At 46.2% G+C, this 13,376-nt stretch overlaps 1 protein-coding gene across 2 annotated transcripts; it reads right to left on the minus strand.

Moving 5' to 3' along the window:
- Window positions 1–2,485: 2,485 nt before the first annotated feature.
- Window positions 2,486–7,716, minus strand: LOC123163706 (alpha-L-fucosidase 2). 2 transcript variants are annotated; one of them, XM_044581063.1, is made up of 10 exons: window positions 7,352–7,716; window positions 6,944–7,089; window positions 5,606–6,456; window positions 5,258–5,390; window positions 4,549–4,707; window positions 3,992–4,222; window positions 3,734–3,802; window positions 3,521–3,656; window positions 3,251–3,446; window positions 2,486–3,090 (listed from the first exon to the last, which is right to left on the minus strand). In XM_044581063.1, the coding sequence occupies exons 1-10, from the start codon at window positions 7,698–7,700 to the stop codon at window positions 2,769–2,771; spliced, it is 2,592 nt and encodes an 863-aa protein (XP_044436998.1). In that variant the 5' UTR covers window positions 7,701–7,716; the 3' UTR covers window positions 2,486–2,768. The 2 variants fall into 2 exon arrangements, with proteins under 2 accessions (XP_044436998.1, XP_044436995.1); XM_044581060.1 differs by having other exon boundaries at window positions 3,734–3,835.
- Between the last annotated feature and the right edge of the window lie 5,660 nt (window positions 7,717–13,376).

Here is a 13,376-nt window from a genome sequence, read left to right on the forward strand (position 1 = left end):
AGTATGTCCACTACTTCTAGAGCTCGTCCCATCCTACCTCCACGTGGGGGCATCGCTGCCTGACCCACCGCTTCCTCTGCCAAAATTGTATATCTTCCAGTCTCCCTGGTTCTGACCGCCACCCCCACCCCTACCTCCACTAGGGTTCCTACTCCCGCCGCTCCCTCTTCTATCATACCACTTCCCCCCTCCTCCTTCGTCTCCCTTCTTGTATTCCTCCTCTGCCCGCATCCAAGGACCAAAAACTGAGGTGCTTCGCCCTTTACCGGTTTTTTCACACACTCTTTTTCACCATGACCAATGATACCACATGTATAACAAAAATCGGGCAAGTACTCGTATTCAAATCTACACCAGAGAAACTTCTTCTTCCTCCTCTTCTCGCTGTCCTTTCCCTCCACCGTACCTTCGGTTTTCTCCTCTTCTCTCTCCAGAACAAAGCCTCTCATCAGAGGTAACTTGATGTCCAGTTTGACTTTAATTCGGAGAAATTTACCCGCCGCCTTGCCATCATGACCCACATCCACCTCCACTAAATCATGGAAATCCTTTCCAATCAGCTCACCCGTAGCCCGGTTCATCGATCCCAATGGCAGCCCAAAGACACGGATCCACATTGGTATGATGTTGAACTCGTACTCCTCCACAGTCTTGTCCGGGTCGAACTCCTCCATGACCAGTAACTCCTTATCAAACCACCACGGCCCATCCTCAAGCGCTCTTCTCCATCCCGATGCTTGCCGAAACATGAACAGAAACGTGTTTTCTTCTAGCTCCTTACAGTCCACCCCCTTGATTGGGCGCCAAATCCTTCCCAGCGTGTGCCCAACTACCCCAGCATGCGCCGGCCTCTCTGAGAGCAGCCTTCCCACCGCTTGCAGTTCATCCGACACCCAATCGTGGCCCTTTTTCTTTTCGTTTACACCGATCTTCAGGCCCCTCCTCTCCGCCACCGACAACCTCAGCCCCTTCATGAGCCCATCTACTTCCTCCATATCTCCTAGCGAAGCCTAGTCGCTCAGGTCCACGCCGAAAACCTAGGGATGAATTGGTGTATTATGACCGTGCTCCCTAGTCAACACGGAAGGCCTATGGTGGTGGGACGGGATGAGAAGACGGCGGACGGTGATGCGGCAATGGTTTGCTTTGGGAGGACGCGCTCACGATCATCCACAATCACACGGCGAACGATGACACAGGCTAGCGGCGGCCAGAACCCTAGACGAGATCCGATCGCCCCTCCGTGATTAACGCTAACCGTCACCCAGGGGACGGACAACTAATCTGAAGCTGGGCAAGTGGCTAGGAGCAGATAATGCTATTGGGCCATCGAATCAGCCAGCCTAGGAGCCACGGCCCAGTTCATGTAAACGCACCGAGGTCGGTTTCCGGAGCAGCGACCCGATTAGGTTGGGCATGCGGGACTCGTAGCGTGGCGCGGGTGAACGAGAACGAATGACGGCGCGTGCTATCGATCAGGTACGTACATGTAGTTAATCCGACGGCAAAGGACGCCAAATCGCTGTGGAGGGGCGTAGGTAGCTCAGTCTTACTGTTTAGTAATTAGCAACCGAGGAAAAATATTGCACACAAAATTGTTAGTGGGATAGTGTCGTGGATGAGTTGTTGGAGTTTAGGAGAACAAGGACATGGTGGCAAGAGTTCCCTCTCTCCGAACCTAGAGGAATCACCATGGAAAACATCCATCCGACGGTGGAAGTGACTGCTTAAAACATGGTGGTGTGCACTAGAAGAACTAAAGGAGGCGATTGTCGCCGGGGAGGAGCCTAGTGAGCAAAACAACCATTTTACAGTAAACTAACATCAATGAATATCAATGGCATGTTTTTTTTAATTCTTTTTTAGTTTCTTTCCAGTTTGAATTGTGTGTTCAGTGTTCTGTTCAGGAGTGGTAAGCGAGAGAAAACTAAAAGCACTATAATAACAAAACAAAAAAAACCTTGAACTTTGGAAGCATTATTAGAAAAGGAGTTCCAACGGAAAAGAGAAAATGCTGAGGCGTCAAGCCATCAACTTTTGCGACAAACTTCCATAAGGTGCAGAAAGCTAGCATGTGAAGCAACTTAAAATGCTCGACATGGCCTGGATGGAGAGGACACGCTATTACTTTCTGATTAGGATTTGGCGGTCGTGCTTAGAGCTAATAACAATTGTCACTCGCATGTCGGCCGGGGTCTAACACTCTGGGCGTCATATATCGTTCGCTACTTACTGTGGACTCTGTACACTGTCAATGACCTTGTTTAATTAGCAGGCAGTTCATACCTTGTTTAATTAGCAGGCTGAATTTTGTGATATACACACTTGCAGACCATATTTATAGTTTTCTCTGAGATTTCTGACTAGACATGTTACTGGTTTGGTCTTTTTGGGCTATGTTATGGTGTACCCTGCTTCAGGTTAAACTCGTCTCATCTCATTGAGCCAAAGGTTAATCTGTTTGCTTCAGAAATCAAATCAGGCATAGTATAATACATTTACAAGGAAATCATTCTAGGCTATGTATGTTTCCAAACATTGACTGTTTACTGAGAACAAGGAGAAATATAGCATCAGTATCCATACACCAAATGTATCACACACCAACTCATTCATATGCCCACACATGATAGCCAAGCCAATACATACAGTTATTACCCACACACCAACTCATTAATCTTAATCAAGCCACACATATTAAATTATTATCCACACAGCAACTCATATACATATGCATACACAATGACCAAGCCACACACACACACACATTAAAATGCGCATTTGTCAAGGGGCCATGTCTCGACACACTGTAAAACCCCATTGAACCTGTAAACGTTACCAGCTTCCACTGTGGCTTCGGCAACTTGCCCGCCATAATGCAGCCGTAGAACTGAACTATTTCTGTTGTTAAACCACAGCACTGCTTCCTGGAGCTCCCCTTTCTCCCAGAAGATGCTGACAGTGGTGTCACCCCGGGCCCTCAGCCCTTTGACACACCCTTCAGGCCACTTGTCGCGTGGAAGCGCGGGCAGTAGATGCAGGTCAGCGGGAGTGCTCTGAAGCAACATTTCAGCGATCGCAGCTGAGAATCTGCAGGACGGTACAGAATTGGAGATGCTAATATTACTTTCAGACAACAGCCACATACCCAGAGTTGGTTAATTGGTAATTACGCAACCCGGAAACTGTCAAACTGATCAGAGAGAATGAAGCATATATCGTATACTGAAAAAGTAAGAACCTTTCGTACCCAAAGTTTCCATCGATCTGGAATGGTGGGTGTGCTGTCCACAGATTGGTATACAGTCCTCCTTCGAACCCAACTTTTTCACCAGGTGGAACCAACGTGATTAACTTCAGGATCATTCTGTATGCATTTTGGCTGTTAAGAAGGCGCGCCCACAAAGCCATCTTCCACGTGCTTGACCATCCAGGTCCATCTTCCCCTAGTAAGAAACAATGATGTATTAACTTCCGATTTGAGGAGAAATGTCCCTTTATTAGTAAGTGTTATGCAAACCTCGTTTGTGAAGACTATTAGAAATAGCTTCGCAAATCTCAGGATTTCTCTGCATGGTTATAGTATGACCAGGATAAAGACCGAAGAGATGTGACAGGTGCCGATGGGTAACTTCAGCATCCTTAAAATCTTGTGCCTCCGTGAAAAACACCAAGATGTGAGTCATATTATAATAGAAATAAATCCAAACCCAAGCAGAGCTTGAGCATTTACCCATTCCATGAGTGTTTGATCTTCAGCAATCGTATTCTGAGGGAGCCTTGGAAGCGCTTCCTTGATATTCTGGACCAGAGGAGTATCAGATTTTCCCAAAATCTGTTGCGTAGTAGCATCAAAATATTATCTCTGAGAGATGATGGAGTCAACACACATTTCACAAACAAAAACAAGAAAAAACTACACCAGCATATTTTTTTTATCTTTCTGATTATATTTTATAGTGTTATAACCAGTTACGGCATTAATTGTTACCTCTGCAGAAGAAATGACTGCCGAGAATATCTCTCGGATGATTGCGATATCCATTGTAGTTGAATAGCTTACACTAGCTTGCTGACCACCAGTCCCTGGAGCAATGAAAACATGCTCGGGAGAAGTAGATGGGTTTGTTTCCAAAAGACCTCGAGGTCCCTCAATCAACCAATCAGTCAGAAACAGCGCGCATCCTTCCAATAATGGATATGCAGTGTTCTTCAAAAAGTCCTAGAAGAAACATACAAGAATAATAAGAATTTCAAAACTGTGAGATGCCAAATGATACTGCTGTAGGAACACTGGGACATCCTTGATACAGTTTTAACAAGAAATATAGTTTCAGAAAACATTCCAGTGTTGCAGAACCCCATAATTATGTGAGTATCAAGGTAGTAATGAATCGAAGACAAGTTGCACAATAAGAGAATAACAATGTGGTAACATAAAACTTGCAAAACATTGAGACGTTGTAACCAGACTATATTTGCAAAATAATATGAGGTAGTAAGAATATTTATATGAGCTAACAACATTAAAGCATATCTATTTCTTACTTTGTCCAATAAATACTGGTAGTGCTCCCAAAGATGCGTACAAAGCCAGGCACCCCCCATTGGCCACACTGAGAACCTGGCATCTTCATTGTAAGCTGATGATTTTGCCCATATGTCTGAGACGTGGTGAGTTACCCAGCCACTTGCTTGGTAATTGATCTGTCACAAACAAAGAATTCCCCCAGCAATCAGATGTTTTGATTCTTCTACACGTTAAGGATGTTATGAATGGAAGAAAGACACTGATTTCGTCTAGGTAACTTCGCCTCAGTTTAGAGTTAACAAGTATAAGCACAATTATCATAAACAAACATACTGTTTGCAGGACTTGGCAATCAGAACAAAATCTAAAGTTCAGTGGCTACCTGTCTACCTTTGTGTCATGGATCTAAATCAGATAGTCTACTGTCAACCTTTTTTTATTTTTGTGTGCGACATGCACATGTGTGAATGTGTGTGTGTGTGTTTAGCTCCCGTGGCGAGATAACACATCTCTAGCAACTGTCGTGGGACCTAAGAAATTAAACTGTTCAGTAAGTAGATTTCAGTCATGCCTTTACAAAGTTGGTCATGTGTTGTCTGGTGGCATATGACATATTTCTCCCTAGTATAACTTCCCAAGGTATTACAATTCTATTCTCATGCTACTCACATTTGTGGTAACCTCACTGTTTCACTAAAATCAAATATTGAAAGCAGTAGAACTTACTTTTGCAGTCTTAGTTCCGTTAACTGCAAGAGATGCTATGAAATCAAGTAGTGGTTCTTGGCATTCAGTAAGGTTGCAAGGAAGTATTGGCCAATAATTCATCTGAAGATTTATGTTGAGGTGCGGAGCACAGCTGCAAAATTAAAACAGTATGAATATTTGATTCTTAAGGCCCTACTCACATATCTCCCAGTTGCCTAAGTTAGCAAGTCAGATATTTTATAGTCAATTCATCAGCAAGTGCATGTATTAGAGTAGGTAGTTATCGCCTCACATATAAAAAACAGATAAGGGAAATGAAAAATAAAGGATATCGATGCAATAACTTTAGACATAAGAATAACTTACTCCCATCCAGGCACGAGGTCTTGATTCCAAATTCCTTGCAGATTAGATATCTGTGTTCCAGGTCGAGAGCATGAAATGAGCAGATATCGACCATATTGGAAGAGAAGTTCAACCAAAGAAGAATCCTCGTCGCTTCGAAAACCATTCACTCTTTCTGCTGTAGTCTTGATGGCTTCACCAACTTCTTTCATGTTTATTTTTTCTATAGCTGCTGCTTGTGATAGCCGCAGACTAACACGGTGAAAAAGACCCTGGTAATCTTTCAAATGAGCAGCTTTGAGCTGATCAAATGTGAGATTCCTACTCATATTCATGGCCCTCAGAGCAGCTGATTCAGGATCCAGTTTTGAGTCTGACGGATTCACAAGAGGCCCATTGAATGAGGAAGCAGCTGTAACCCACAAAAGCACCCAATCTGCATTGTCAATTCTCAAACTTTGATCATTTAGAACTGCTACTTTTGCAGCAGTGCCGCTCATCTGCAGGCTAAGGACAGCTGCAAACCTGATACCAGTAGCATCGTTGGCTTCATTTTCTTGTAGCTTGTGTCCTTGTGCTGGACAGGTGCCATCCATGATCATCTCATTTGCATTCATTACACGAACTCTGTGGTTTAACTTACTATTTAACGATAAAGTCAATGATACATGTTCTGATTTGTTTGCTGAAATCTTGGTAACAATGACCTGGTGTGGATTTGAGCAGAAGTGCTCCCTTGTGTACTGAACTTCTCCAATGTTGTACGTGATAATTGTGGTAGCAGTATGCAGATCAAGCTCCCTTTTGTAGGAACTATACTCCTGATTGGATGTGTCAAACTCTAGATTCATATCTCCAAGAGGTTTGTAGACCTTCATAGCATCAAGATAAGATTGTGTTATGAACTTCTATTGCAGATGTGTAATACTGCATCTTGCAACAATAACCTTCAACTTGAAAATCAATGGTAAGTTTAGTTCAATTTCTTCGGCTATGATATGCTATTTTTGGAAATAATACTTTTCAACTTATAACAGGTTAACAAAACAATGACCTTTTATCATGGTTTTTATAAGTAAGAAAAAAAAGGTCTCTTCCAACATTTTTTTGCCGATGGTCCATACAGCCATGGTGCAGTAAAGGCTAAAATGTTGCATATATCGTCAACCAAATCCCCAACTATAACGAAGTAAAACACACATTTAATGTGCAGTAAGATGCATCATATCATAATTCGGAACAATACTCAATGACGGCAAGGGTCAAGGAATTCATGGTGCTAGGTCCGGCCTCACCGCAACACAGCAATCAATAGCATGCTCCGACGTGCAAAGCAGAACACCATGGCATATAGCATACCTCTGTTAGACCACCGAAAAGGCCCGAAGCCGCATTGGTGGCATCCACAAACCGTCCCTCGTCGACGAGCTTCCTGACGGCGGCAAGGGCGGCAGGTGCTTTCGGGTCGGTGTAATCTCCCGGCACACCGCTCCAGAGAGTGTCAACTGCAAGAACAATTATGGTTACTTTATCCTTTCACTTGCCATGATACTCATATAAGGGAAGGGACGATGGTTTGGTTCGGGAGTTTCGTCGAACACCCTCCAGGCGCCGTTCTTGGTCGAGTCATGAGTCACAACCCGGTTTGCTGATCTGATCCCGCTACGTGCTCCGTTTGAAACACCCGTCGTGAACAAGGAATGGCAGGCGGCTGAACTGGAGACCGGGGCAAAAGCGTAGGCAACGGGGGAGGCAGCTGGTACGTACGGTTGAGCTGGAGCTTCTCGGAGGCGACGCCGCCCCAAACCATGGCGCCGAGGCTGCCGTTCCCGATCGGCGCCGAGTCCGTGAAGTGCTCCGCCGGCGACGCGAACACCACCTTCAGTGGCCGCTCCTCCGCCCCCTCGTCCGCCCACCGGCGCGCCCGGACCCGGTCGCCGTCCATGAGTGGAGCGGTGGTCAGTGGTGGAAGAGGGAGGAGGAAAGCTTGGAGAAGCGGTGCCGAGCGAGCGAGTGCTTTGGCAGGGGAGGCGGCCTGCGGGGGTTTTTCAGGGTGGCAGAGCTTCCTTTTTTCGCAGTGGCGTGTATTGGCGCCAACGGAGAGGACAAAACGCATCGTGTAGCGTAGCTTCAAAATGGCAGTGTGCGCCTTGCAAGGCTGGCTGGCTGATCCGTCCGTGTGAGCGATGGATGCGATCGTTGCGTGGCACTGTGCGCGCGCTAGTGGAGTGCACGGCATGCCATACCGATCCCGATATGGCGAGCATCGTGTCGTGCACCGGCAAGGCTTTCCTTTCTTCATAGGGAGGCTTTTGATTTCATGTCGTGCTGTGGCGGTATTGCTCGCACCGCATTTTAGAGCATCTCCAGCCGCGGCCGCAACAAGGCTTTCCAGGTGATTTTTCGGCCGCCGGCATCAAAAAAATCGGCCCAGTCACGTTTCCAGGGGCTTTTTTTTCGCCGGCTCGGGTCGAAATTGGCGCCGGCGGACCCAACCCGAACCCGGCGCGCTGGGGGGCGCTCGGGTACGCCGGGCGAATCGTTTTTGGCGCGAAAGCGCCGCGGGTCAGCCGCGTCAGCGACACCGCCCGCCTCGTCTTTTCCCGACGCCTCGGTTTCCCGCGGGGAATCAATGGCAAGGCTGCCGCCGGTCAGCTTTGCCATTGATTCCTCACGGGCGGCGCGTTCACGGGGCGGTGCGCCGACGCCTCCCCTCCCTCGGACGCATACACACGGACGCGGCGCGGCTATATATGGCCTCGCTCGCCTGTGATGAGTGACACCTCCCACCTCTCCCGAGCGCCGCCGCCGAGCTCTTCTCCCCCAGCCCTCCCTCTCCCGAGCGCCGCCGCCGATCTCTTCTCCCCCAACCACTCCATCTCCCGAGCGCCGCCGCCGATCTCTTCTCCCCAGCCACTCCATCTTCCCGATGGCGAGCGTTTCCCCGGAGACGAGGCGGCGGCCAACGGCTTCGGCCGCCGTTCGCTCCGCGAACAGGAGCCCCTGTTCCAGGCGAACATCCCGGCGCCGCCGGACATGCGCGCCGGGCCGACGGGCTGGAGGCTCAGCAATGGGGGAGTGCCCATTCCCCCGTTGCTCGACGCCGTGGCCAAACCATCCTACTTCGCCGACGAGGTCGAGATCGTGCGCGCCTCCCTCACCGACGCCGAGCTCTCCCTCCCCCAGTACACCGCCGACAACCACACGGCTTGGGCGGCGTACTTCGAGCGCCGCCAGCAGCAGCGGCTGGCGTCCACCAACGGGGCGCCGGCGGTCGGCAGCGTGAAGAACAGCGAAGGGCGCCACCTGTGGTGGGGCGCCCCCGGCCGCACACTTGAGGGCGTGCTGACGCACCTCGAGGGCGGCAACAACCCGCCGTTGGCGTACCCCCCGGCGAGGGCGGCCGCCCCGGCGCACCGCCGACGCGACGGGCAATGGGCGCCAAGGAGGTTCGGCGCGTCCTCCTCCTCTTCCTCCTCCCGCTCCTCCTCCCACTCCTCCGGCACTCCGACGCTGCTCGGCGTCAAGGCTGAGCCCGGCATCGTCATCAACGAGGGCGGCCGACGCGCCTCCTCGTCGGCTCCTCCTCCGCGCTTCGTCAAGCCAAAGACGGAGCCGGGGCTGGCGCCGGTGAAGACGGAGCACGGCGAGGTCGAGCTTGACGACGACGCGGCCCTTGAATGGGCACGCCAGGGCTCCATCAAGATGGCGACGGAGCGCCAGCGCGCCGCCCTGCGGCGCTTCGAGCAGCGCCGCCGAGGCCGTGACGAAGGAGGAGTCGTCATCATCGACGACAGCGACGACGACGACGACGCGTCGCCGCCGCCACCAGCCGGGGAGGGGTCCAGCAGGGGCGCCCGAGTCAAGGAGGAGGCCGACGATGGCGGCGACGACGGCGACTTCTCGGCCTTCAGCAAGTTTTTTTATATTAGTTTTTATATGTAATGGCGACTACTCGAATTAAATCCGCGAATATAAGCCCAAATTTGCCGAAATTTGGCGTGTTTTAGCCAAACTTTGCGTAAATTTGCTATTCAATTTTTTTTCCCGCGCCTGGGGCCGGCCCTGGGGGCGGCGGCTGGGGGCCAACTCGCCCCAGGCCCATTTTTTTCGCCGGTCACCCCCAGGCGGCGATTTTAGGCGCCCCCTGAGGGGCCAACGGCTGGAGATGCTCTTAGGCCCGGCCTCTTTTGTGATCGTTATACATCTGGCAACAACATTGCTAATCTGTTCTCATCTAGCGACCGTGGTATGGAAAGTGGAGTGCACGGCACATTCGTATGATTATTGTTGTGGACCAAGTTAAAGGGCCCGTGCGTTTCGACGGAAGAAAAAAATCATAATCGCCAATGACTAAGACCGTATTTTGCTGCATCATCGAGATGCTCTATCTCCTCCTTTCGAGTTGGTTAACCGAGTGTAAGGAGCTATTACCTTCATTAGTTGATATGTTATTGAGAACCTAAAATCATGAGGACATACATTTATGTACACAAACTAAAATAAATAAATGTATAAGAAATTGATGTTTAATTGGTAAGTTGACAAATGTTCATTAGTGATTACAAGATTCTTTCTGACCTTTAAAAACATTATGAGAGGGTTTGCACGTAACATGAAAAATATTTTTCTCTCTCTAAGGAGTGCACAAAGAAAATTCGCCTAGTTATATCAGGTCAGTTGAATACATTTGTTGAGCTTAATCAAATAGCAAGGTTTCATGTTTGCCGACCAAAGATTTTACCCACCCAATAGTAAAATCTAGCAAATAAAGCAAAAACCAGTAAAAATAGGCAAAGGATTTCCAGACTCTGTGCCATGGGATTGCTCCTATTGTCGAAAGGTTAAAACTTAAAACCATGGAAATTCGTCGCCTGAATGAATGCCTGTGTCGCCGAGCAGTTAAGCTATCTGCGGCCATCTGTGGCCAAGGTGCCGTGATGGCACTCCTTGGATAGGTGGAGTTGCGCGTGTGAGCTTCTCCTCGAGGTCGTGCACCTCGGTAGGCTTGCCAAAGAGCTGCCCATGAATGTCATCGAGCACAGCCTCGCGGTGTAGTGGCATGTGAGGCGACGGGGTATGGTGTGGTGAAGGGAATCGGAAGGTTCACGGATTCGCTATTTCTTAGAACAATGAGATGGGTTCGAGGGCGGAAAATCCTATATGACGCTCTCTGTGTCAAGGAGTTGACCGAACTCACAGAGAGCACACCAAGCGATCTAAAATGGGCCGGCCCTTTTTGTTCATAAATTCAAAAAATGTTTGGAAGTTTCAAGTTTTATTCAAATTTTCAAAAAACGTTTGTGTTTTTTGAAAAGTGTTTGGAATTTTCAAAAATGTCATATTTTACATAAGAATTTTAAAAAATGTTCATGTTTTCAAAAATCACAAACTAAAAATGTACGGGAATATATAAAAAGTTCATGTGTGCCCAAAATTGTTTGCTTTTAAAAAAATTCAAAATTTAAAATGTTCTTGATTTCAAATTTTGTCCACAAATTCAAAGAAATGTTCCCGTTTTCAAACTTTTGTTCAGGAATTAAAAAAGGTCTCCATTTTTTAAAACTTGTTCACAAATGCAAAACAAGTTCCTGTAGTTAAAATTTATGCACAATTGAAACATTGTTCACAGTTTTTTTAAACAGTTTGTTAAAATTTGTTCGGAATTAAAAAGAATTATTGTGAATTTCAAGAAGAGTTTCAAAAAAAGTCAAAATATTCGATCTGCCCCTGCAGTTAATTCTTAAACTTTTGTGCGGCATAATAGTCACAAATATGCATAGGCTTCACTGGCTAGCAATATGCCTCCGCAAGGTGTTGGTTGTGAGTTAGATTCCTCAGTATTACACCAAAAATATTTATATTTTTCCACTGCTTGTGGGCTGGCCCAGACGGGGTCTCCCCCTTGCGAAACAAAGCGTTTTTTTAATCAAACGAAATGTTTTTTTTTCACTTACAGGTGACATCGGTGGGCAATATTTTACAACTTTGAGGGCAATTTACGTGATGGACGAACAGAAATTTTTGTCCATTTTTAGTAGGTACAAATATAGATATAGAGATTTAGATAAAGATTTCAGGTGGGCTGGGTACGCCGTGCGTCCATGCGGTCGTTCAACTAATTTTTTTTACCCCCTCAAAAAATAAAGCTAATGTTTTTTTCAGGTGGGCTGGATACATACAGCTAATGTATTGCTTTGTTTGCATAATCTTGGAGTGTCCTTTTTATAATTTCAACAACTATTGTATGGTCCCTTTTATCTAGTTTTGCTTTGTATACATAATCTTGGAGTGCCCTTTTTTTATTTTGAATAAATATAATCATCACCCCTGTTCATTTGCATCTTTATGGAGATTTTGTGCTTGGCTTTGCTATTTTACTCGTTGTGCTTCACTTTTATCCCTTGGAGTAACAGAATTGGCAATATGCGGCTATAATTCTGCGCTTCACTTGTATTTTGTTAGAAGTTAAAGGATTTGGGTGGCACTTGTTTCAGTGATATATCTTGAGCATATTATCTTTGGTTTAGTACTAGAAATTAAGTCTTGCATGCTTAGGATGGTAATTAAATTGATGGAAACACTAAAGGAGAGTCTATTTCAATAGCTGTTTTTTTTGGCTTTGGTTTTAGGTAATTCTTATCACTAAGGATTTGTATGCAAAGTAGCTATTGCTATTTGAAGATAAGATAATGTAATCATTGTTTAAAATGAACCTTTGCCTTTCTTTCACCTAATAAAAAAATGGGGACTCTAATGAGAAGCTGGAACTGATTAGTTTTATTTGCATGCAGCCATTATAGACTAGCGTCATTGATGCGGCCGGGTGCGAACGATGTTCTTGAACCTACCAATCAAACCAAATGGGATACTTGGCTTGTTTGTACTATGCTCTAGTAATGTCGTGAGCCACTACTTGGTTGATGAGTTATTTATGATTAACATAAGTCCTTGAGCTTTGAGCTTGAACTACATTAAACCTTTATTGCTAGCCTCTTTGGTAGTGAGCATTGCTCGCTCTCACATTGAGGCATGGTGCATCATTCGCTAGTACATCCAAACCCCGTGGAAGAAATTTCACTTGTTCTCCTACACATAAACTCAATCATCTCCTCAAAACAGCCACCATACCTAACTACTTATGGCATTTTCATAGTCGTTCAGAGTAAATTGCCATGCACTCCCATTTATGTTACATGATAGAGATATGTTGTCATTATCATATGCTTTGCATGGTCATTATAGCTGGCACTGTGTTTTTTATGACTTTTCCATTTTTTTCATTATAAACATTGTTACGCTAGATCATTGCTATCCAAGTACACTGCCAGAGGTATCATGTAGAGGGATTCTTTCATGTTCATAGCAAGAGCTATGCTTGCATTTGGATGAAGTTGAGTAATGATCATTATTGAAAGGTGTTGCTTCTACCTTAGAAAATAAGAGATCCATTTTTTTTAGAAAATAGTCCAAATAATAAAAAAAATGTGTCAAGGAGGCACCAAAAAAGTGTGTGTGAAAAAGAAGGAGCAACACCGGTATCCTTTTTACAGTACACATGCAAAAGGGCTTCAAAGTAACGTTAAGTGCTCATACTAGAAAATTTCATGAGTGCTTCAAAGTAACACCACTTCATTGCATTCCATTATCGAGAGTACATGATTTCATACATACCACTGGGGAACTTCACATTATAGAACTTGGCTTGTATACTCCAATGATGAGCCTCCTAAAATGAGCTCTAGATCTTCATGAGCAGGCAAGTTAGATGCACTCCCATTAGTCCATAGGA

Source organism: Triticum aestivum, chromosome 7D, assembly GCF_018294505.1.
Source record: "Triticum aestivum cultivar Chinese Spring chromosome 7D, IWGSC CS RefSeq v2.1, whole genome shotgun sequence".
NCBI lineage: Eukaryota > Viridiplantae > Streptophyta > Magnoliopsida > Poales > Poaceae > Triticum > Triticum aestivum.

Bases quoted from the DNA above. Each gene is read 5' to 3' on its own strand.
- LOC123163706 (XM_044581060.1), bottom strand. From the start codon at position 7,700: ATGCGTTTTGTCCTCTCCGTTGGCGCCAATACACGCCACTGCGAAAAA. The intron at 5,391-5,605 runs GTAAGTTATTCT...TTAATTTTGCAG, and splicing joins GACCTCGTGCCTGGATGGGA to CTGTGCTCCGCACCTCAACA. The intron at 3,447-3,520 runs GTTTGCATAACA...GTTTCTTACTAG, and splicing joins TAATAGTCTTCACAAACGAG to GGGAAGATGGACCTGGATGG.